General features: G+C 35.5%; 1 protein-coding gene across 3 annotated transcripts in view; it reads right to left on the bottom strand.

Annotated features, from left to right (window-relative positions):
• Positions 1-931: 931 nt before the first annotated feature.
• The window catches only part of SUGT1 (SGT1 assembly cochaperone of MIS12 kinetochore complex), a 41,523-nt gene continuing 15,998 nt past the window's right edge, over positions 932-26,456 (bottom strand). The window contains exons 8-13 of one of the 3 annotated variants that reach the window (XM_012764980.2): positions 25,443-25,477; positions 23,383-23,479; positions 22,542-22,649; positions 11,691-11,781; positions 8,231-8,412; positions 932-1,075 (exon numbers count right to left, since the gene is read on the bottom strand). In XM_012764980.2, the coding sequence (XP_012620434.1) occupies positions 974-1,075; positions 8,231-8,412; positions 11,691-11,781; positions 22,542-22,649; positions 23,383-23,479; positions 25,443-25,477 (615 nt within the window). In that variant the 3' untranslated portion in view covers positions 932-973. Of the gene's footprint in view, positions 1,076-8,230; positions 8,413-11,690; positions 11,782-22,541; positions 22,650-23,382; positions 23,480-25,442; positions 25,478-26,456 lie in introns of those variants that run through there. The other 2 variants (XM_076009410.1, XM_076009409.1) reach the window with 2 other exon arrangements.

Genomic DNA, 26,456 nt, shown 5'->3' on the forward strand with positions numbered 1-26,456 from the left:
CTCTGCTACATTATGAACTCTTTGAAGTTAATAATCATTTCTTTTACTCTTTGTATTCCCATGGCATCTATATATTCTAGGCACAAGGTAAATACTAAATATATACATATTTAATATATTCTCACAGCAGCTACCACAAACAACTGAAACCCAAGCAATCATGGGGATGTGAGATTTTCTAATAAAGAAAAAAACCATACTAACCCCCCCACACACCCCAACACTATACTTTCAAGAATCCTGCTGTGGCAAAAGCAGCAAAAAGTGGAGCTGGGTTTTCCTAGATCCTTCTTTGCCCCAGCTTTACAGATTATCCTCCATTGCAGTGTGTCAAACTCAGGTATTTATGTTTTATAAACAGAGATTCACAAAGTAAGGACCAAAATATTTCAGTGCAATTACAAGTTACAAATACTTCCCATAAAAAGAACGAAATGGGAATTCCCTATGATAAATAATTTCTCAAAATTCTCATTAAAAACTTAAGAAAAAGGTAAATAAACCAAACATCTTCATAGAAAAATTGTATTTACAACTCCATTCAAAAGCAGTTTTTAAAAGCAAACACAATATAATACTGAAGTTGAAAAATCTATGCGTATCCAAAGCTGCCAGGTCTAATAAATTATTAACAGAATACTGCATCAAAAATAAGGCAATAACCCAAAATATATCATTAAAGATTTCTCCACTCCCACAACTAGATAGTACTAATCTATCTAGTAGCAAATGATACTTCTTCACTCAGTTTCAGCATGTCTAAAATACTTAAGGACAGAAATGATAAAATGAGATCTTCATTCTTCATTAGACTCTTAGAACACTTAAAGGAAAATAATTTTTAAAGCACAAAGAGGTAAAGAGGTATAATCTTTCAAAAAGATATTCAATGCTGATAATTCAAGAATGCAATATCAATACACAATGGGCATTAGGTGAATATACGCAATACAATAAAAGCAAATTAATTTATTTAGTACTTTTTCCATTCCATATCATCAGGAGGGTTGATTTCAACTTTCCTTTTACCTACATCAGACCAGTTGGTACTCAAAACTGTACCACCAGACTCCATCTGCAATAAAAAATAAAAGTAGATTAATTTCTGGACCATAAAATATTTTCCTTAAAATGCTATAAGCACAGTCTCAAATACAGGCTATTATATATAGCTCAATATAAACACTATGTTTTGATTTACATATATATTTGTGTGTATATATATAGATATAAAAATAACAGGCTGGGACAGTGGCTCACGCCTGTGATCCTAGCACTCTGGAGGTTGTGGTGGGGGAATTGCTTGAGGTCAGGAGTTTGAGACCAGCCTGAGCAAGAGTAAAATCCCATCTAAAAATAGAAAAAATTAGTCAGGCGTGGTAGTGCACACCTATAGTTCCAGTACTGGGGAGGCTAGGCAGGAGGACTGCTTGAGCCCAAGAATCTGAGGTTGCTGTGAGCTAGGCTGATACACTACAGCCCAGGAAAGAGAATAAGACTCTGTCTAAATAAATAAATAAAATATTTAATAGATCACACACATACATAATATATAGCTCAATATAAACTCAAAACAATATTTTTATTTAATCTAACTGTATATCTAGATACTAGTACACACACACATTAACATCAAAATTAAATATACAACACAATTTACGATCATTCAAAAACAAGATTTAAATACTCAAGTATAAACCTAACAAAATGTGTAGAACTTAAATGCTAAAAACTGCACAATACTGATTTTAAAAAAACCAAGAAGATTTAAATAAAGATTGGGAAATTCAATACAGTAAAGATGTGAATTTTTTCAAAATGACACACAGTTGAATGCAATTCCTATCAGGATTTTTCTGTACATACAAAATTATTCCAAAATTTATATGGGAAGACAAAGGAATTAGACTAACTAAAAATTCTGAAAATGAAGGATAAAGTTAAGTAATGAGTCTGCCAAATTTCAGACTTATACAGCTAGAGTTCAAGACTGGAACTGACAGAAGAACACACACAGATAAACGTAACAGAATGGAGAACCCCAAAATAGAATCACACAAATACGCTCAATTGATTTTTGAGAAAGGTGCAAAGCAATTCAACAGAGGAAAGACAGCCTTTCAACAAATAGTACTAGAGCAACTGAACATACCAGCCCCCATTCCAAAATGGAATCTTGACTTAAATCTCACACTTTAAATAAAAAACTCAAAATACATCATGGACTTATAAATGTAGTATGTAGGACTAGGCAAAGAGCCCTCATACTTGACACCAAAAGCATGATCCACCACTGGAAAGATTGATAAATTGGACTTCTATCAAAATTGAATACTTTAGCTCTATGAAAGACCCAATTAAGAAAATGAAAAGAGGCTGGATGTGGTGGCTCACCCCTATAATCCTAGCACTTGGGGAGACCAAGGCAAGGGGATCGCCTGAGCTCAGGAGTTGAAAACCAGCCTGAGCAAGAGCGAGACCCTGTCTCTACAAAAAATAGAAAAAAAATTAGCTGGGCATGGTAGTGAACAGCTACCCAGGAGGCTGAGTTAAGAAGATTGCTTGAGCTATGATAATGCCACTGTACTCTAGTGAAACCCTGTCTCATAAAAACAAACAAACAAAAAAGAAAACGTAAACAAAACCACAGACTGGGAGAAAATATTTACAAACTACGTATCTGACAAAGATTTGCCAGCTTAGTGATCACCAGGGCCTAAGGAGGGGTGGGGGTGAGGGGCATAGCTATAGAATGACAACATGAGACATCCAACATCCTTGGAATCCCTGGGAATATTCTGTATCTTAAGTGCCGATATCACAATTGCGATATCATACTACAGTTTTGCAAAATGTTTCCATCAGGGGAAACTGTGGAAAGGGTACTAGGAATCTCATTTCTTACAACTGCATGTGAATTTATAATTATCTCAAAATAAAATGTAGGGTGGTCCCAGTAGATCACGTCTGTAATCCTAGCACTCAGGGAGGCTAGGGTGGGAGGATGTGAGGCCAGGAGTCTGAGAAACAGCCCAAGCAAGAACAAAACTTTGTCTCTACAAAAATTAGAAAAATTAGCAGGCTGTGGTGGTGTGCACCAGCAGTCTCAGCTACTTGGGAGGCTGTGGCAGCAGAAGCAGTTGAGCCCGGGAGCTTGAGGTTGCAGTGAACTATGATGACGCCACTGCACTCTAGCTGGGACAACAGAGTGAGACTCTGTCTCAAAAAAAAGTTTAGGCCAGGGCATGGTTGCTCAAGCCTATAATCTTAGCACTATGGGGGGCCAAAGCAGGCGGATAGCTCAAGGTCAGGAGTTCAAAACCAGCCCGAGCAAGAGCGAGAACCCGTCTCTACTAAAATATAGAAAGACATTAATTGGCCAACTAAAAATACATAGAAAAAATTAGCCGGGCATAGTGGCGCATGCCTGTAGTCCCAGCTACTCGGGAGGCTGAGGCAGAAGGATTGCTTAGGCTAAGGAGTTTGAGGTTTCTGTGAGCTGGGCCACGGCATTCTACTCCGGGCTAAGAGTGAGACTCTGTCTCAAAAAAAGCCAATTTCCTCCCATAAAAGATCCTCCAAACAGAAAATCAACAAAGAAATAATGGACTTAAACAGAACTCTAGAACAAATGGGCCTGACTGACATTTACAGGACATTATACCCCAAAACCACTGAATATACATTCTTCTCATCAGCTCATGGGTCATTCTCTAAGATTAACCATATCCTAGGACACAAAGCACATCTCAAAAAATTAAAAAAATAGAAATTATACCATGTATCTTTTCAGACCACAATGGAATAAATGTAGAAATCAATCCTAATAGGAGCTCTCATTTCTACACAAAGTCACGGAAACTAAACAACCTTCTGCTGAATGATCACTTTATAAATGAAGAAATCAAAATGGAAATCAAAAGATTCTTTGAACTATATAACAAAGAAGACACAAGTTACCAAAACCTGTGGGACATAGCTAAAGCAGTCCTGAGAGGAAAGTGTATTTCCATAAATGCCTATATCCAAAAGTCAAAAAGATCACAAACAGACAACCTAATGAATCGTCTCAAAGAGCTGGAAAAAGAAGAACAGACCGACCCCAAACCCGGCAGAAGAATGAAATCATTAAGATCAAATCCAAACTAAATGAAATTGACAAAAGGGAAACTATACTGAAGATTAATAAAACAAAAAGTTGTTTCTTTGAGAAAATAAACAAAATTGACGCACCTTTGGCTAGATTAACAAAAAGCAGAAAAGAAAAATCTCTAATAAGCTCCATCAGGAACAATAAAGGAGAAATTGCAAGTGATGCCACGGAGATACAAGATATAATTTATGAATACTACAAAAACAGGTGGGGGGGGCAGGTATATACATATATAATGAGTGAGATGTGCACCATCTGGGGGATGGTCATGCTGGAGACTCAGACTTGTGGGGGAGGGAAATGGGCATTTATTGAAACCTTAAAATCTGTACCCCCATAATATGCCGAAATAAAAAAAAAATGAAGAAAAAAAAAAAAACCTCTATGCATACAAACTGGAAAATGTGGAGGAAATGGACAATTTCTTAGAAACACACAGCCTCCCTAGGCTCAACCAGGAAGAAACAGAATTCCTGAACAGACAAATATCAAGTACTGAAATTGAAAGAGCAATAAAAAACCTTCCTAAAAAGAAAAGCCCTGGACCAGATGGTTTCACACCCGAATTTTACACCTACAAAGAACTGGTGCCTATCCTGTAAAAATTATTCCACAAAATCGAGAAGGATGGAATCCTCCCCAACACATTTTATGAAGTGAACATAACCCTAATACCAAAACCATGAAAGGATGTAACAAAAAAAGAAAACTACAGACCAATATCCCTTATGAATATAGATGCAAAAATTCTCAACAAAATCTTAGCCAATCAAATCCAGGTGCTTGTCAAGAAAATAATCCATCACAACCAAGTGGCCTTCATCCCAGGGATGGTTCAACATACACAAATCTATAAATGTAATTCACCATGTAAACAGAAGCAAAAACAAAGACCATATGATCCTCTCAATAGATGCAGAAAAAGCATTTGACAAAATTCAACACCCTTTTATGATAAGAACGCTCAACAAAATAGGCATAGACGGGGCTTACCTAAAAATGATACAAGCCATATGACAACCCCATAGCCATATCATACTGAATGGGGAAAAACTGAAAGCATTCCCACTTAGAACTGGAACAAGACAAGGCTGCCCACTATCTCCACTTCTATTCAACATAGTGCTGGAAGTCCTTGCTATAGCAATCAGACAAGAGAACAGAATTAAGGGCGTCCAAATTGGAGCAAAAGAGATCAAACTCTCACTCTTTGCTGATGACATATTATACCTAGAAAACCCCAAGGATTCAACCAAGAGACTCCTTGAACTAATAAATGAATTTGGTAAAGTCTCAGGATACAAAATCAATACACAGAAATCAGAGGCATTCATAAACGCCAACAACAGTATAAATGAGAACCAAATCAAAGACTCAATTCCCTTCAAAATAGCAACAAAAAAAATAAAGTTCCTAGGAATATATTTAACTAAGGAGGTAAAAGACCTCTACAAGGAGAAACAACTCGAAAACTACGAACAACTTGTAGAGTTGTAGAGAACAACTCTACAACTACGAAACACTGAAGAAGGAAACAGCAGAGGATGTAAACAGGTGGAAGAATATACCATGCTCATGGGTCGGCAAAATCAACATTGTTAAAATGTCTATACTACCCAAAGTGACCTACAGAGTCAATACAATCCCTATTAAAATACCACCATCATTTTTCATAGATACAGAAAAAACAATTTTACGCTTCATAGGGAACCAGAGAAGACCCCGTATAGCAAAATCAATCCTAGGCAATAAAAACAAAATAGGAGGTATCAATTTACCAGACTTCAAACTATACTACAAGGCTATAGTCATTAAAACAGCATTTTACTGGCACAAGAACAGGGACATTGACCAGTGGAACAGAACAGAGAACCCAGATATAAAACCATCCTCATACAGCCAACTAATCTTTGACAAAGCAGCCAAAAACATACACTGGGGAAAAGAATCCTTATTCAATAAATGGTGCTTGGAAAACTGAATAGCCACATGTAAAAGACTGAAAAAGGACCCACACCTTTCACCTCTCACAAAAATCAACTCACGCTGGGTAACAGACTTGAAACTTAGGTGTGAAACTATTAGAATTCTAGAGGAAAACGTTGGAAATACTCTACTAGACATTGGCCTAGGCAAAGAATTTATGAAGAAGACCCCAAAGGCAATCACAGCAGCAACAAAAATAAATAAATGGAACCTGATCAAATTAAAAAGCTTCTGCACAGCCAAAGAAACTGTCAAGAGAGCAAGCAAACAACCTACAGAATGGGAGAAAATTTTCGTAAGCTACACATCCGATAAAGGGCTGATAACTAGAATTTATTTAGAACTCAGGAAATCAGCAAGGAAAAATCAAACAACCCTATCAAAAAGTGGGCAAAGGACATGAACAGAAAATTTTCAAAAGAAGACAGAATAATGGTCAACAAACATGAAAAAATGCTCAACATCTCTAATCATCAGGGAAATGCAAATCAAAACTGCAATGAGATATCACTTATCTCCAGAAAGAATGGTGGCCTTTATCAAAAAGTCTCCGAACAATAAATGTTGGCATGGATGCAGAGAGATAGGAACACTCCTACACTGCTGGTGGGACTGCAAACTGGTTCAGCCTCTGTGGAAAGCAATATGGAGATACCTCAAAGCGATACAAGTAGATCTACCATTTGACCCAGCAATTCCACTACTGGGCATCTACCCAAAAGATCAAATGACACTCTACAAATGGGACACCTGCACTCAAATATTTATAGCAGCACAGTTCACAATTGCAAAGTTGTGGAAACAACCCAGGTGCCCATCAATACATGAGTGGATTAATAAAATGTGATTTATGTATACTATGAAGTACTATTCAGTTTTAAGAAACAATGGTGACATAGCACCTCTTCTATTTTCCTGGATAGAGATGGAACCCATTCTACTAAGTGAAGTATCTCAAGACTGAAAACACAAGCACCACATGTATGCACCAGCAAATTGGTATAAACGGATCAACACCTAAGTGAACATATAGGACTAACATTTATTGGGTGTTGGGTGGGTGGGAGGAGGGAGGTGGTGATGGGTATATACAAACATAATGAGTGAGATGTGCAACATTTGGGGGATGGTCACTCTTGAAGCTCCGACTCGAGGGAGGAGGGGGCGTATGGGCAATATACGTAACATTTATACCTCCATAATATGCTGAAATAAAAATAAATAAATAAAAATTTTACGCCACTAGTGAAAAGCATAATTATAACCAGTTTTATATGTGGAATATCTGGGCCAGAACCACACTTATTAACTACATATCAAATTATTAAATATCAATTTTAAATTTCAAGTGTGAATATGAATCCCTTAAAAGAAAAGAGTGACATTTCCTGAGCTACTAGTAAAAGTCAAATGCTTGTATCTTCCTCTTTTTTTTTTTTTTTTAAAGAGATGATGTCCTGCTATATTGCCTAAGCTGGTCTTAGACTCCTGGATTCAAGCAATCCTCCCAGGCTCTAAATGATTGTATTTTCAATCAAAATAATATACATAGTTCTACAGGAATAAAAATCTCAAAACTTAAAGACTAAATCAAGTGATACTTATGCTGTCCTGGCAAAAGGCTTGAATTATCTTAAAACAGGAATTATTAAACCAATAAATACTAATGTGTACCTTCTACTTGCCTAGTACTGTTCTGGAAGTTTCTCTTCTATATTATTCATCTCTGACATTGAGACTATATACTATTCCAGAAGGTGAACAATGGAAACTCGTTCAGCTACGTTATATTTAACTAAGATAACTCCGAATCAATCACTGTAACTTTGGTATTTCTTAGCCATCCAAGTTATAACTCACTGGCAAAAAATATTTATTTGGAATAAACCACTTGTTTTTCATCTCTTCCACGAGGTTTTCAACTTCCTCAACAATTACTCTAAGTTTAGAGCAAGAATAAATGCTCAGAGAAAGCCTATTCAAAGGGTCTCTCAGCTATAGTACATGCAATCTGGTCTCATATTACCTAATTTTTCTTTTAAAATGTCTAATTTGCTTTCATAATATCTGAAAAAAAATTTATGTTCTTACAAATGATTTGTTCATGGCACGTTTAACTTCATCGGAACCATCTGAATAGATCTGCTGAAATAATTTGTTTAAAGCTGCATCTCCCTCCAACTTCTCATTCTTTTCTTCTTCTTTGATCTCGCCAACCAATTTATCCCAATTTCTTGTATAATGAGATGATGATGGATATAGATTCTTTACATCTATGAAGCAAAAACAGGCAGAAGTGATTGATCAACATGTGTGGATTATGTTAAGAATATGTAAATTTTGTGATCACAGTGTACAGAACATCTTAGCTAATAGTTTAGGTCACTGAACTTTATGTCTGCAATAAGTATCTTTCTGATACATCAATAACTAGATTTACATTTTTAAAAACTGAATCAGTTAACATAATGTAAAATCTGGGAATTTCTTCTGAGCAAAGTTAATTCAATAAAGCACAAACTATGGCACATCACTTAAATTAGATTAAAAACAGATTCTTCACATTAACGGGAAACTGGATGAAAATATGCAAAAACTTTTATAGTTACAGAAAAGTAGCAAAAATAGCAACAATTCTAAAAATAAAGGTTCTTTTTTAAAAAGATGCTTAAGAAATTTATCTTTTAAATAAGATTTAATATATGTTAAAACGTGCCTTTTTAAAAGGTATTTATGAATTTTTCTGAGTAGACAAACTGAAAATATAATCATTCATGTTACTAAACAGTAAGTTAAGACTCTATCCTATCCCCACATTAAAAACATAAGATTATTTCAATAGGCAACAACAATAAGGAATTCCTCAATGTTGAAAAATACTACTTGATAATCTAGAGTTCAATGCCCACATCACACACATAGAAAACAGTAATATTTGTAGGACTAAAATAATTATGTAGGACTAAAATCCAGACTGGGGTAAACAGAGGCTAACAGCCCAGGGGCCCAGGGCATTGACAAGACTGTTCCAAAGACCAAGGGCACCAAGATCTTGGTACAGAAATAATTTAAAAATAACTAACTGACCTACTAGCTCTAAGAGCAGCTCTGTTCACGGTCCAATGGAAATACAATAACAAGCACAAATGTGAGCCACATTTCAAATTTCTTATAGCCATGTTACTAAAAAAAAAGCCAAAAATCAGGTGAAATGCATTTTAATGCATTAAGCCAACTTTCTCCCTGCCCATACCCCCTCAAAACAAAATTAAAAACTCCAACACCACCCTGCAGTTTTATTAAAGACAAGTATATTATTTAAAAAATACTATCCACCTACCCACTAATAGAAATCCCTCTGTATTTATACATACTCACTAGTAGCCAAAGAAAACAAAAAATGCATGCCATTGTAAGTTAAGAGCCTGAGAAACATGGATTTAATTAATCCTAATGCTGACTTCCAGAAAAAATGGAAACAGAGGTTTTAATCTCCACATTACAGATAAGAAAGCTGGCCCAGATTGGTTAAGTGACTTGCCTTTATCTGTAGTCTTCAGCTTGCAGTACACAGAAATCTGACAAGCATATTAATTCCTTACAAAAACATAACGGAACAGGAAGAATAGCACCTTGAATATCTAAAGGTGTTAAGTTTAGAGAAAACTTGATAACTACAACACTAAAAAATCTTGATCTTTAAATCTCAGAAAAACTTTGACACCTGGAGATGAACTACTGAGAGATGAGTAATCTATCTTCTTGCTCATTCATTACAATGTCAAATAACTGTACAGATATGTCAGCAGAGACTGCTTCCATTGTTAGAAAATTATACAACAAGCAGTGTCACACAAGGGGTCAACAGAGGAACTGACCCAGACTGTGAAGACCTGGATTTTAGTCCTACATAATGAGAAGTTCTAGGTGATCTTTGGCAAGATGCTTAACCTTTCTGAGCCTGTAAAGTAGGAGGAGAATATGGACTGCCTATTATATAGGGCAGTTATTAGAATTCAGTGAGATATTACATTTAAAGCAACTTTAAAAAAAAAGAGCTTTGGTCGGCCTGTAATCCTAGTAATCTGGGAGGCCGAGACAGGATGATCATTTGAGCTCAGGTGTTTGAGACCAGCCTGAGCAAGAGTGAGACCCCGTCTCTACTAAACAAATAGAAAATTAGCTGGACAAAAAAAAAAAAAATATATATATATATATACACATATATATATATATATATAAATAAAAAAATCAGCCAGGCATGGTGGCTCATGCCTGTAGTCCCAGCTACTTGGGAGGCTGAGGCAGGAGGATCGCTTGAGCCCCGGAGTTTGAGGTTGCTGTGAGATAGGCTGACGCCATGGCACTCTAGCCCAGGAAACAGAGTGAGACTCGGTCTCAAAAAAGGAAAAAAAAAAAAGAGCTCTGTATTATCTATAAACCTCAGTCCAAAAATCTTTCAGACTCAGTACCAAGAGAAGCATACAACTTAATTGAATACCTGAAGTATCAACTAGAACTATTTCAGTCCTTAAAAAGTATCTGTTGGTGTTAATATCCCGGTTTTGCTAATTATACTACAAACTAGTTAAGTTGTTCTCATTGGGAGAGGCTTGGTAAAAGGTACATCAGAACTCATTTCTGCAATGTCTGCATGAGTTTTAAAATGTTTCTAATAAATATGCACACACACAAATGATGTGCTGAATAACTAACTTGGTGTTTTCTAAAAGATGCCACAAGGGAATATGTTTTAAAAGGGAATATGTTATAAAAGAAAGTCAAAATCTGAAAGTAGCCAAGACAAAATGCTAGCTTGTTGCAGTTATCAAATCAGACCATTTCCTCTAATAATAAAAAAAAAATTTCTCACCATTCATTAATGAGCTTATTGCCATAAACTACAATCTCAGGTTGTAGTTCTAAGAGTGACCTGCAAATCTGTCCATTAGAAAAATGCTTATCTGCTTGTAACAGCTTAAAATTGACCTGAAAAGTTGTCTGTCTTAGCCCTAGTTTTCTACTCTTCTTGTAGGCTTTTCTAAGGCATCATTACGTGTTTGTATCCATCTCTAAATTAGCAATATAGTGAAATAGGCTAGATAATTTATTCTGTGAAGCCCTGAAATTCCAGGAAACTAGAGTTGACAGTATTAGAAGGAATAGAAAGAAAGAAATCAAGAGGGAGAGGGAAGAGAGGGAAATATATTAGCAGGATAAATTAATTAACTTGTTGCCCAAAAAGAAGCAACAGGAAAGGCCAACACACAAAAATAATCTCCAACTGATGATAAAAACTTGACATGGTAAAGAATAAATTTCAGCTCGCTCTGGGATTTTGCTGCCATTTGTTTGTATTCTTAAGAGTTTAAGAAGTTTGAGCCTTCAGAAGAAAGACTACTTTGTATTCATTACAGAGCAACCTTATTATACTCAATGTATCTTATCTTGGGAACATAAATAATGAAAGTAGAAAGAATGCTCATTACTATTTAATTTCAATTATACAACACAATATGAATTTAAAGCTCATCAAGACCAGAAAACAAACCTGCTATGAACTGTTTTGGTTTAGACACATCTCCTTGCCCCTCTAGCATCTCCCATCTCACAGCCTCTGGCTTTTTCATTTTAATTTCAATCTGGAGGAAACACCAAATAAAATCCATTATTCAATGTAAAATACACAATACAGTAAAAAATGCAACTGTCTTAAGTCATCAAAGTTTTATAAGAATAGTGTCTTGAACAGTTTTCTTAAATTATACAAGGTTAAATCTGAAGAGCTATGAAACATTTATTTTGTTTCTACACTTAAAACTCACCCTTCAAAAAACAACATAGACTATATAAGCTACAATTAAGAAGAGTCTTGAAATCTGCTTTTTTCCTTCTAGAGCAGTGTTCTCAACCAAGAGGATTCTGCCACCCAGGGGACATTTGGCAATATCAGAAGACACTGTTGGCTGTCATAACTAGAGAGAGAGCAGAGGTGGTACTGACATCTAGTGAATAAAGACCAAGTATGCTACTAACCATCCTATAACGTACAGGGCAGCCCCCCACAACAAAAAATTATCCAACTCAAAATGTCAATAATGCCACCACTTAGAAATCCTGTTCTAAAAGAATTACTGTTTTTACATGTGCTTTAATTTGCTTTAGAACGGAGAAATTTCATAGTAAAAACCTAATTAATACTAACATTTTTCCATTCATTCATTCAACGAATAATTACTAAACATCCACTATGAGAAGTACAGTCTTCAAGACTAGGGGAGATTTCAAAAATATTAAAGACACATTCTTTATCACTTGCAAGTATTGAGATACTTGAAGAGAGTTAGTGAAGAGGCAAATAAATGTTCTAAAAGCTCAAGAGAGATCATACCTGCTTGTGAAGAGGAAAGATTTCACAGCACCTTGAAGGGCTTTGGGGGATAGAAGCAAGAATGGAAGGGGTAGGTCTACAGAGGCAAAAGAATGGCCTGAACTTGGAGCTCTAGAGTATGAAAGGACACAGTGTGCATCAGGGAGTAGAGAGACCACCAATATGTCTCAGGTCCAGGATTTATGTCAGAGCAGTGAAAAGTACAGATGGAAAAGAGGTAGAAGGCTGACTATGGAGAGCTTCAGACTAAGTTCACTTATTAAAATGAAAAGTTAATGGCATCCTAATAGCATCTAAATCAAGGTTGGTTCCCTACAGCCTACCCTTACCCCTAACACACATTCACGCAACATTTATATATAACCTTTTCTTTTCCTTATTCACGTAATGCTCTCATTCCCCATTTTTAGCCTTGCAAAAATCAGCACTTTCAGTGGAAATATTAAACAGTAATAAATATACGAATCAAATTAGAATTTTATATTCTAAGATTTATGAAAAGGATCATTATTCATATAAATAAGAAAAAATCAAAAGACAGATCTGATAAAAAAAAAAAAAAGCCCATTTACCCTACTGGTTCTTTGATTTCTTTATATCACATAACTCATTTAAACCAGCAATTTCTGGTAATCTTTCTACTACCTGCATTTAGAAAGACAACACTCAAAATTTGTATTTTAAAATACCTTAACAAAGCCGTAAAGGAGAAACCTGCCAATATTTTTAATCAAACATGGAGTGATGGTAACTGGAATATGTGGTCTCTGAATGTCTATTTTTATTTAAGAGCACAGATATGTAACAATTGTTTTCATAATAAAAACATGAAACAAACTCACTGGGGCAAGAGCAAAGAGAATAGATAGTATCTTCAATGTAATTTACATGCTTAAATTCTATATATAAAATAAATACTTCATAACAATCTCTAGAATTGCCTAAAGTGAACTATGGTTAATTTCTATAAGGTAAAATATTACCAATGTTTTCTCATACATAGTATTAAGTGATAGTACTCTGGCTACTTTGTCACCTCTGGGATATTTATCAAAAGGGGACAGAAATCCAAAGGTTGGCAATGACACTGCAACAGTTACTGAAAAGTGCTATTAATGTGATCCTAATTTAAAACTGTACCTTACTCCTTTAATTTTCAACTCTTCTGGAAATGAGGGCCTGAAAAGCAGTACATACATCATCACACTAAACTTGGCCACAGGGCACCAAATAGCCATACTTCATTGTTCTTGTACTATGTATGCACTGTCTATAAAAAGTTAGTTGTTTCAAAGAATAGCACAGATTAGCACTCACATCTACTGAAAGCTACTGTAACTTGAGTAATTGTGTAGTATGAACAAAGAGGCCTTTATTTATAAACCAAAGTCAAAGCTCTTAGTAACAGGCAACAAAAACAAAATGGGAGGCATTAATATGCCAGATATTAAACTATACTACAAAGCTGTAGTAATTAAAACAATATGGTATTGGCACAAAAACAGGAATATTGACCAGTGGAACAGATGTGAGAATCCTGATATAAAACCATCCTCATATAGCCGTCTCATCTTTGACAAAGCAGACAAAAACATATGCTGGGGAAAAGAATCCCTCTTCAATAAATGGTGCTGGGAAAACTGGATAGCCACCTGTAGAAGGCTAAAACAGGACCCACACCTTTCACCTCTCACAAAAACCAACTCACGCTGGATAACAGACTTAAACCTAAGATATGAAACTATTAGAACTCTAGAGGAAAAAGTTGGAAACACTCTCCTAGACATCGGCCTGGGCAAAGAGTTTATGAAGAAGTCCCCAAAGGCAATCACAGCAGCAACAAAAATAAATAAATGGGACATGATCAAACTACAAAGCTTCTGCACAGCCAAAGAAATAGTCATGAAAGTAAACAGACAACCTACAGAATGGGAGAAAATTTTTGCATCCTATGCATCCGATAAGGGACTGATAACTAGAATATACTTAGAACTCACGAAAATTAGGAAGAAAAAATCAAATAACCCCATTAAAAAGTGGGCAAAGGACTTGAACAGAAATTTTTCTAAAGAAGACAGAAGAATGGCCAACAAACATATGAAGAAATGCTCAACATCTCTAATCATCAGGGAAATGCAAATCAAAACCACAATGAGATATCACTTAACCCCAGTGAGAATGGCCTTTATCAAAAAATCTCCAAACAATAAATGCTGGCGTGGTTGCGGAGAGAGAGGAACACTCCTACACTGCTGGTGGGACTGCAAACTAGTTCAACCTCTGTGGAAAGCAATATGGAGATACCTTAAAGCGATACAAGTGAATCTACCATTTGATCCAGCAATCCCATTGCTGGGCATCTACCCAAATGATCCAGTGACACTCTACAAAAAAGACACCTGCACTCGAATGTTTATAGCAGCACAATTCATAATTGCAAGGCTGTGGAAACAGCCCAAGTGCCCATCAATCAAAGAATGGATTAATAAAATGTGGTATATGTACACCATGGAGTACTATTCAGCTCTAAGAAACAATGGTGATATAGCACACCTTATATTTTCCTGGTTAGAGCTGGAACCCATACTACTAAGTGAAGTATCCCAAGAATGGAAAAACAAGCACCAGATATATTCTCCAGCAAACTGGTATTAACTGAGTAGCACCTAAGTGGACACATAGGTGCTACAGTAATAGGGTATTGGGCAGGTGGGAGGGGGGAGGGGGGCGGGTATATACATACATAGTGAGTGAGATGTGCACCATCTGGGGGATGGTCATGATGGAGACTCAGACTTTTGGGGGGAGGGGGGGAAATGGGCATTTATTGAAACCTTAAAATCTGTACCCCCATAATATGCCAAAATAAAAAAAAATAATTAAAAAAAAAAAAAAAAAAAAAAAAAAAGCTCTTAGTAACAACCTGTTTCAGCTGAGACAAGCTGACCTGAACTTAAAATTATACTTAACCAATTCATCAAAATAGCTGCATGTAATAAACCATTTTAAAAAGATAAAAAAAAAAAGGGGGGGGGATTGTGGGGACCAGTTTTCTATGAATTCATTTTTACATCTACGATGATTGAACATGCCTTTTTAAAATAAAGTTTTAAGCCTTGATGATTCTGGCAGATAATTCTGGACTTATCACCAATCCAATTTCAGAGATTTCTATTGCCACCATTAATAAACCACTGTGTGTTCATTAAGTCAAAAACACCTTACAAGTTAACTTAAAACTGACAGTTTGCTTGAATCTTGCTCTCATATGCATGGGGAAGGCTTTCATGGTGCCATAATAACCAAAAGCAGTATCCACAGGTTATTAATAAGAATCCCTACTGTGCTGGATCGTTAGCTCTTAACATTATATAGATTACCATCCACTGTTAAAGTCTCCTCTGCATAGCAGAGAGTTTATTAATTTTATCCAATAAAGGAACTTCGGATTTAAAGAGAAGTCATTACTCCTAAGCAATCAAGATCCAACTTACCACTATACACTGACATGAAGGGATCTTTCCCTGAGACTAAATAGCTGTAGCAATTTATTGGCAAACTTCTTAGAATTATATGCTTCGAGGCCTGTAGTCATTAAGTAATTGTTCTCCTGATCTTCAGGATGCAGACTTCCCAATGTTCTCTTACTCAGCTCTTTGCATATTTATTTTTTATTTGTATATATTCATGCCGTACAAGTGCAATTTTGCCACATTCACATATGGCAATGTAGTGCTTCCATGTTTCTGCATATTTAATTGCTGTATCAAATCCCTCTGATAATAGCTCAGTCTTCCTGAGGCCAGACTAATTCATCTACCTTCTTATATATTCAAATCATTTTATAATCATTTTTTAAAATGTAAAAGATGGTAATGAATCATCTCATTTCAAACATTTACAGAGTGCCTACTCTGAGCTAGGCTATTATATAATAAGGACAGAGTCTCTGTTTTTCCTAATCAAGAGACATTCTCATACACAAAACAATTCTAGTATGTGTTATATGTAGCGACAGACTACATACTGGGAAATATCAAGTTATCTAGAAGGAAGTATGCTAAAATGTCATCATGGTGAGTCTGATTCTCCTTTATCTTTTCTAAATTTCTGATGATTATGCTTTGGTATATACTTATTGCTTTTATAACCTGAATAAAACACTAATCAGGATAAAACAATAACAACAATAGTAGTAAGATTTATTGAGCACTTATACATAACCCTATGTGCTAAGTGTTTCACATACATCATCTCACTTAATAGAACCACCATATAAAAGGAGATTACTTATCCACAATTTAGAGATGAGCGAGTCAAGGGATGATATAACTTGCAGGAAATGCCTTTATCAGCTAGCATTTTTACTTATTTCCTCAGAAAAAAGCAGGGATTGAGAACAAGACCGAAAAAAATCAGTTGTGTAATTAGAAAAAAGTCACAAATTGGTGCCGCTTGTTGGATGTATGAGCATAACCAAGTAACTTAATCTCAGTGAGAATAATAGGGCCTACCCACTGTGGGGTTCCTATGAGAATTAAATGAGACTATGTACAAAAAGAATATAGCATTGTGTCTGGCAAATAACTAACAAATGAATGCTATTATCAGTTACCTTCATCATCATTACAGTCAGCTGAAAAACCTGACTTTTTTTCATCTCTGAGTTCAATTTCTCTCCCTATAAACTAGAAATAAAAATACCAATACCATGCAGTAATTTTGACAATTACATAAGATAATACATAACACAGCGTCTGGCATAAGATAAACAGTCAAAACAACTATTATAACTCTCCACAGGTCAAACAATATGGGACTGGCTAAATAAGCTACCGTACATGCATACAATAAAACACTTTGCTAGAGAATATTTAAGGACATGATAAAAATGTCCACAATGCATGATTAAGTTTAAAAAGACAGATACTACGAGCCAGGTGCAGTGGCACATGCCTCTAACCATAACTGCTCTGGAGGCTAAGGTGGGAGAATCGCTTGACCCTAGGAGCTAGAGACCACAACAGTGAGAGACCATTTAAAAATAAAAACAAACAAAAAAGCAGATGGTATATATACAGTAAAATACTTTTTTTTTTTTTTTTGAGACAGAGTCTCACTTTGTTGCCCAGGCTAGAGCAAGTGCCGTGGCGTCAGCCTAGCTCACAACAACCTCAAACTCCTGGGCCCAAGCAATCCTACTCCCTTAGCCTCCCGAGTAGCTGGGACTACAGGCATGTGACACCATGTCCGGCTAATTTTTTCTAAATATATTAGTTGGCCAATTAATTTCTTTCTCTTTATAGTAGAGATGGGGTCTCACTCTTGCTCAGGTTGGTTTTGAACTCCTGACCTCGAGCAATCCGTCCACCTCGGCTTCCCAGAGTGCTAGGATTACAGGTGTGAGCCACCTTGCCTGGCCAAAATCCCTTTAAAAATATTTTTATTTCCCATGATTCCAGGCCTTCATATTCTATATTGTATAATACAGAAAAATTACTTTGACTAAAAATAGGAATATAAGAATATTCTGCAAGGGTAAATTTACCCCAAAGGACTGAGAATTCTTATTCTTAAAGGAAATGGATATGAATTTTTAAAATGAACAGTCATAGTATAGCTACTATTCACAACTGTGACAACAGAAAATTGTCACGAAATTAACAAGATAGAACAAAAGAAACACTACAGTTTAATTTTTTAAAAAGGGTTAACAGGTGGACATGAAAGCTTATATTTAATAAAATGTAGAACTATCAGATACTGAAAAAATATGAATTCTGCTCAGAAACATTAGATATTACATAGTGAAATATTTAGTTAAGTAATGCTATTTTGGCTGGGCTAAGGGTGGCTCACACCTGTAATGTTAGTACTTTGGGAGGCTGAGGCAAGAGGATTGCTTGTGGCCAGGGGTTTGAGACCAGCTTGAGGAACATAGCAAAACCTCACCTCTACAAAAACAACACAAAAATTACCCAGGCATGGTGTCATGAACCTGTAGTCCCAGCTACTTGGGAAGCTGAGGTAGGAGATTGCTTGAGCCCAGAAGCTGGAGACTGCAGTGTTTATGTTAATTCGCTCCTGCCTGGGCAACAGAACAAGATACTGTCTCTTAAAAAAAAAAAAAAATTCCTCTAACAGGTCCCATGTACAAATTTTAATGCCCTCGACTAACTACTTGACCTTCCGAGTGGTTTCCCAGAAACGGTGGATTTTCCCCAAGACAAAGGAGCCCAGATTCTGAAGGCCCCAGGGCATATTTCCTGCAGCCAAGATTCATCATCCCCACAACTGCCCCAAGCAGGTAGAGTTACACCCCAAGGCAGGTGGCCTTTCCCTTAAAAGCCCAGTATCTCCTTTAGAGAGGGGGACTTGAGGCTTCTCTTGTTCTCATCAGTTGTCTTAAAAATTCCTGTCTTCCTTGGCAATTCTCCTTGTCTCAATAATTGGATCTTAGTGCAAGGAGCAACAGGATCTAGACAGAAAACCCTTTGCAGTTTAGACATTTCATTAATGTAAGGGCCTTACCTCTTCCTATTTTCATCACAAATTATAATTAACTCAAATTAATAGCACTTAACCAATGGCTATACGTGAATATGCAATATTAATTCAACCTTGAAGGTGGAAAGAAAATAGGATTCTCAAAAGCAAATCGCCCTCTTAAACTGCTGATTTTACAGAATCTCTAATTTTAAGCAGATTCTCCTAAGCAAAATATACCCTTTTTTCAATTCACACACAGACTCAAGACATCGCAACAGAAATACATTCAAGACATTTAAATACATGAAAAGCAATTTCAGTACTTTTCCCTGTTAGTGTCATCAATAAATAAGCCTCAGTAACTCAGAGATTTTATTTTCAGTATTTTAACATTGTCTCCCTCTGCTGTATGAAAAAAGAATTCAAAGATTTCATCATTTATTTCTCTTAAAATACAATTAAGAAAAATTCTTTCAATATTTCCTATAAAATACAGCTTAAAAGCTAGAAGTTTTATATATATGTATAAAAATGTGGATCTTCCAGGGTCAAGACAAGAAAAATAATCATCCTTTAGAATACATCCTTAGAATCTAAGTTCTTCAAACCAGAACTTACAAAAACCTAAGCAAAGAAGCACTAACTTTAGTTGGCAGTCAGAAGTAAAAGTATGTCTCCTGGGCCAGGCTGAACAATTGAGTACTGGAAAGCATTTAAAGTCCATGAACAAGGCCTGTTCACACCTGGCTCATGGTGGTTTACTGTGATTAAGGTGGTTTAGGATTACAGTGGTTCACACCTGTAATCCTAGCACTCTGGGAGGCTGAGGTAGGCGGATTGCTCGAGGTCAGGAGTTCAAAACCAGCCTGAGCAAGATCAAGACCCCCCCCCCCATCTCTACTAAAAATAGAAATTAACTGAATAACTAAAAATATATATACAAAAAATTAGCCAGGCATGGTAGTGCATGCCTGTAGTCCCAGCTACTCAGGAGGCTGAGGCAGTAGGATTGCTTGAGCCCAGGAGATTGAGGTTGCTGTGAGCTAGGCTGATGCCACAGCACTCACTCCAGCCTGGGCAACAAAGTGAGACTCTGCCTCAAAAAAAAAAAAAAGTCCATGAACCTCAGTTTTTTTTATCTTTTTTTTTTTTTTGAGACAGTCTCACTCTGTTGCCCGGGTTAGTGTCGTGTGTCAGCCTAGCTCACAGCAACCTCAAACTCCTGGGCTCAGGCGATCCTCCTGCCTCAGCCTCCCGAGTAGCTGGGACTTACAGGCATGCGCCACCATGTCCGGCTAATTTTTTCTATATGTCCAGCTAATTTCTTTCTATTTTTTTAGTAGAGACAGAGTCTTGCTCTTGCTCAAGCTGGTCTCGAACTCCTGAGCTCAAACAATCCGCCCGACATGGATTCCCAGAGTGCTAGGACTACAGGCGTGAGCCACCAAGCCCGGCCAGTTTTTTTCTCTCATCTGTAAAACTAAGAATAAAAATATTTACTCCACCAATATCATATGTCTAACATCAGAATTCAACTGAGATTCATTAATTGAACAAATATTATTGAGCACCCTCTATGTACACTGGACAGGGAGAGAGCTGCTAAATTTAGCAAATAAAAATACAGCACAGAATATATTAATGCTAAAAAATTATGCATTGTTTTTCTGAAATACAAACTTAACTGGGCATCCTGTTTTGGCAACCCTAACTGGGGCACACACAAAGATACAAGACATGCTGCTTATCCTCAAAAGACTTACACAAGTACCAGGAATATAAAATGTATATATAAGCAAGGAACTATACAAGGAAGAAAAGTCGTTATGTAGCAGTTAAAGGAAAAGAGACAAAAAAAGCAAACTGGGAACATAGTAAGGTGGTTTGAGGAATGGTTAAAAACAAGAAACACTAGGAGAATAAAAGCAAAAAATTAGACTACTTAATTACATCCCCAACTTTAGACATACAGATTTCTGTATTTACCACACATACTATGTTCTTCACAAGTACATGAGGTGGCTCAGTAATACAAGTTCTTAAATCATTTATCTATTTATTATCTATAATAAGTCTATTTATTATCTACATAAATATCTACTTATTACCTATTCATACAAATCAATTTACATTTACTTCAAATGGACATGGATTAACAGTCTCTTGATAGAAATCTACAAAAAAATTAAACTCATAATTTTCAGACTTGTCTCATTCTCAAATCTTCCTAGAGTTTTGTGCTTGATTAAATTCTATTAAGTAAATTCTTCACTTACGTGGATAGGGCCAGTGACAGACTAAAATCCTGATAAGATTCATCCCTTTTCTCATTTTGTATTGTTCCAAGCAGCTGTTTCATAAATCTGCCTCATTAACTACCAGCTTTGTTCTTGGCATTCTTCAAATAAATAGGCAGATCTTTTCTAATTAGAAGCAAAAAAGTACTTCCATACTTTGCACTTCCTACTCCAATCCTGTGCAGCTGTCCTCTTCCTTTCTGCAGGCCCAGTCACCATTCTTCATGACACAGGCTGACCCTGATCCTGTACCATGATAGGAAACCTCACATGTTCTTAGAACTTAATAAAGTTAATAGCATAGTATGTTGTAGGATCTGTGTATAAAAAAGGTGTAATAATGGAAAAAGCCTACCTACAGCATTCATTCCCATTAACTCATTTATCAAATACCTACACACAATTTTACAGCTGAAAAGTTTTCAGAGCTCATTTGGCCCGTATCTCTCATTTCAAAGATGATGAAAATTTAGTCCTATAATCATTTTGTGATGAGACTAAATTCACAGAGCAAGCAAAAAGTCAGAGTCAGATTTGATTTTCAGTTCACTAAGTTGCACCACTACCTACATCTTTTGAGTGAGAGTTAAATATTTGGTGAATGAAATATTAATTCTATTGTATATTTTTACTTCTTTTTGAAAATATAAAGGAGTCTAAAAATTACAGTTACTGAAACTGTAAATTATTATTCCCTCATAGTAAACTAAAATTCAGCTTAATTAAAAAATAAAACCAAAAAGCAGATTCATCTTTATAGTAGTTTATATTCTGAAATGCATGAGGTAGGGTGAGAAAAGTATCTGTATATCAAACAGACCAAACGGACAAGTTCAAGAGAAAAGACATTGCCATAGTATCCAATCTTAAAGAGGCTGATTTTTATAACTAGCTTTAAAAAAAAAAAAAACTCCTTAATGAAAAGTACTTATCTTATTATCTTAATAATTACTTATCTTATTATCTTATTACTTATCTTATTATCTTAATAAAGTGTGCAAATATCACACAAGCCTAGCAGATATTTATACTTCACTGCACTAGAATTCTGGTGGTAAAAGAACCTTGATACTCAAAAATCATCATTTTTATTTACTTGTCTCTTTTAATTTAAAGATATATGGCTGAAAGAATGTACAAGGTTATTATCACATGGGTAATTAGTTCACTAGTGTTTCTATATTCTGAAAATATTATTTGTGACAACCCTTTTCAATTGTCTTACCTTTGTTGAAAGTACTTTAAACGTGCTCTGTTCTGGTATTATAGGATAAAGAAGTCTGAGTTTCAAATTGTAATCCTCTCCAGATGGAAGTTTCACCAAAGCAGACAACTAATAAACACAAAATAATCACATTTTGTAAATTTATATATGATGAGTAAAATACTTAATATAGAACTTTGATAATATTGCAAATTATTTTAAACACTTTATATGAAATGTCAAAATAATCTTTTTTTCCCCAAAATGGTATCCTTCAGGTGATTTCTCATATACATAATTAAATAACAGAAAAGAACATGTTTCATAATATTTTATCACACATTTAACATTTAAATCTCAAGAAAACAAAATACACAAGAGTAAAATCAGAGTATGTAACAAAAAGAAACTATTCATGTACAAAACATAATTCTACCACTACCACTCAAATTATCTATCATAAGGTTCTCTACTAAATGATTAGAAACCAAGTTATTAAAAGTCATACTCATTTAACATGGTTAGTAAATTCTAAGACATGCATAAATCAAAGAACTTTTTCATGAAGTATACCACACAAGTATTACCAAATCACATTATCTTACCAATGTCAACCAAGTTCTGTTTTGAATTCCAAATTTAAAGAAAAAAAATCTATACCTAGCTATAACGTACAGCATACACATTCTTATCTCAAAACTTAAAATGACTCAACTCAAACTTAAAAGCAATCTTCAGATTTTATTCAGCATTGTCCATAAGGAAGAAATGGCATGTATCTGATAAACTGCTTTAGATTATTCTGCAATATGATAAAGTTGTAAACAGAATTTAATCTCAATATAAAAAATGGTTCCAAGACCTCTTTAGCTGAAAATTCCACATTTACATCATTCTTCTGAACATTCTTGATCATAAGTGTAACGATTACTTGAGATTCTGTTTGATACCAGTCATACCTATTTAAGAAAAAAAAGAAAAACTTAAAACAGCACTTTTAATTCTCTTAAAGTTGTTGTTCATCAAAATAAAAACAAGTCTGATAAACAACAGCTCCACCTTGAGGAACAAAATAGCAAAGTAGCTGTTGATTCACAGCAACAATTTTCTGTAACTAATTTTTCTTGGTACTCTGTACTAAGGGAAAAAACCCAATAAGGTTGATAATGTCCAAACTTTCACAGTTGACCTAAACACTTATGTGATTTTCTGGGTTCTGACTTACATCTCTAATATTGCTGTGCTCAAGCTAATACTAAGATGAAATTTGTTCTAAACTGCTAACAGTTACATGCCATCAACAGAGCTTTATGCTATCATTTCAAATACTAAAGATGAAGGAAACATTTCTATCCCTATATTATCGAAGAGAAAACTTAAGCTCAGAAAGGTGAAGCAATCAGCCAATCAGCAGCAGTGGTACACTGGACCCAAGTCAGCCTGAGTCAACACTCCAAGCTCTGTTAACTGAAGCTGGAAGCAGAATTGAGTAGAGGGAACAAAAGCAAATGAGCCAAAATTAAAATAATGTAAGTTTAACTCATTGTGTCAGGCACAACATTATATACAATACCTTCCTTCAATCTGAAGGTACATGGGAAGACTAATTTGTCTAGAGATTCTAATTATCTGTACCTTTTGAACTGAAAGCTCTAAATGTAGGAATCCTCACTTTAAAATCAGACTAGACTATAAGTCTAGTCCCTGAGAGCAGAGCTATTTATCTATCCTGCCACTGCTACATTCTCAGTTCAAGCACAGTGCCTGCTACATAGTACATTTATTAAGTGTTTACTTTATGCTCCAAATGCCTTAATTATTATTTAATAGCTAAGTGCCCTACCCCTGCTGCCGCTGTCACTAGGGCAAGTCAAAGTTTCTTGTCTACTAGATACCTGGAGTTTCATCCTGTATCATGTATCCTGTAACATGAACAAATTGTTTTAACATTTCCAAGCCATTTTAGGTAATTATATCAAAAAGCAGCCTTGATTAAAGAAATGAACCTCAAGAGTCTCAGTTTTCCTTTTGAAAATCAGTGAGGATGTAAAGCTCCAGATCAATGCCCTGTGTTTCTTTCTGTTACAGTCCTAAGAATACAAGTTGTACACATGGCTAATGATTAAAAATAAAATCAAAGACTTGCTAATTGCTTATTCATTATTGCAATTGCTGCCCTCAGCAATATTAACTTTTAAGTCACACAGTGTTCCTATGAAAAATTTGCTCCAAATATAAAAGGCAGGGCAAGTTACAATTCTGGTAAGCCTACTACTAACCTATTTACCTGTGTAATAACATCAAAGTAACTGGAAGAAACTCTCCTTAATATATGGAAAAGTGACATAATATGGAACCAAGTGAAGTAACTTTAATGATGAGAAATGATATGAATTTAACATAAGTAAAAACACTAATACTGATCCTTAAAACAGACTTTTTTTTTTTTTTTTGAGACAGTCTCGCTTTGTTGCCCAGGCTAGAGTGCCATGGCATCAGCCTAGCTCACAACAACCTCAAACTCCTGGGCTAAAGCAATCCTCCTGCCTCAGTCTCCAGAGTAGCTGGGACTACAGGCATACATCACTATGCCCGGCTAATTTTTTCTATATATATTAGTTGGTCAATTAATTTCTTTCTATTTATAGTAGAGACGGGGTCTTGCTCAGGCTGGTTTCGAACTCCTGACTCGAGCAATCCGCCCGCCTCGGCCTCCCAGAGTGCTAGGATTATAGGTGTGAGCCACCACGTCCGGCCAAAACAGTCTTAAAATTAGTTTTACATAGTCTATAACAATTTTAGAAAACAGAACAAGAAACACTTGAAATCATATGGTATGGACTTGCTTACTATTAAACGGCAGGGCTTTTCCACCTTTAGGCTTATTTATCATGTACTATTTTATGAAAAAGATACACTTACTTGATTTTGGACTGATGAGTCCGCTGGGATGTAGACTGATTTGGGGAAATTGAAAAAGAAAGACTTTTACAAGTTAGTTTAGCAAATGATGTATTAAAATACATGTATTATTAATTTATCCAGCAATAAAGTTATTTTGATATGAAATTACATGAAAACTTTCTTCAAAAATAAAACACAATAAATGTAATTGTAAAATAATGTCTTCATCAAAAAAAAGAATATTAAGCATTTTAATAATTTTATTAGTTTCGATTTCAAAAAAGATTTTTCTAAAATAAAAGTTTAACAGAAAACTTTCTAAAGGTATGGTTGGAAAAGGTTACTTATATAAAATGTCCAGTTCTAAGATTCATTAATTCCCTACACTAAAAATAACATTAATATTTTAAAACATTAACATTAACCTTTTGTTTTGTTTTGGTTTTTTATTATCACTTTTTTGAGACAGAGTCTTGCTCTTTGGCCCAGGCTAGACAGCAGTGGCATTATCATAGCTCACTGCAACATCAAGCTCCAGTGCTCAAGTGATCCTCCTGCCTCAGCCTCCTGAGTAGCTGAGACTACGGCGTGTACATTATGTCAGCTAATTTTTCTATTATTTGTAGCAGAGTCAGCCTCCCAATTAAATGGGATTATAGGCGTGAGCCACTGTGCCTGGCAGCATGAATATTTTAAAAACCATTTTTAAGAAACAGAGCATAACCTTCAGGCTTAACAATGATGTCAAACATTGCTCTGGATACCTTTTGTAAAGGAACATTTACATGGTGGTTTCCTAATAATGTCTTACTTCATTTATAACCTCTCTGCAACATACATACATCATTATCCATCAAGAAAAAAGTGACTCCTGATCAACCTATACTTTCCTAAACTACATATGCACCTATTAAGACTATAAATCTAAAGAGTTTATCCTGGGTCATAGGCAGTCTCTAAGCTGTCCCTAAAGGTGAAGGGAAGAATGGGAGTTTGAAGTCACACACAGTGGCTTGTGCCTGAAATCCCAGC

This window comes from Microcebus murinus, chromosome 13 (genome assembly GCF_040939455.1).
Source record: "Microcebus murinus isolate Inina chromosome 13, M.murinus_Inina_mat1.0, whole genome shotgun sequence".
Lineage (NCBI taxonomy): Eukaryota > Metazoa > Chordata > Mammalia > Primates > Cheirogaleidae > Microcebus > Microcebus murinus.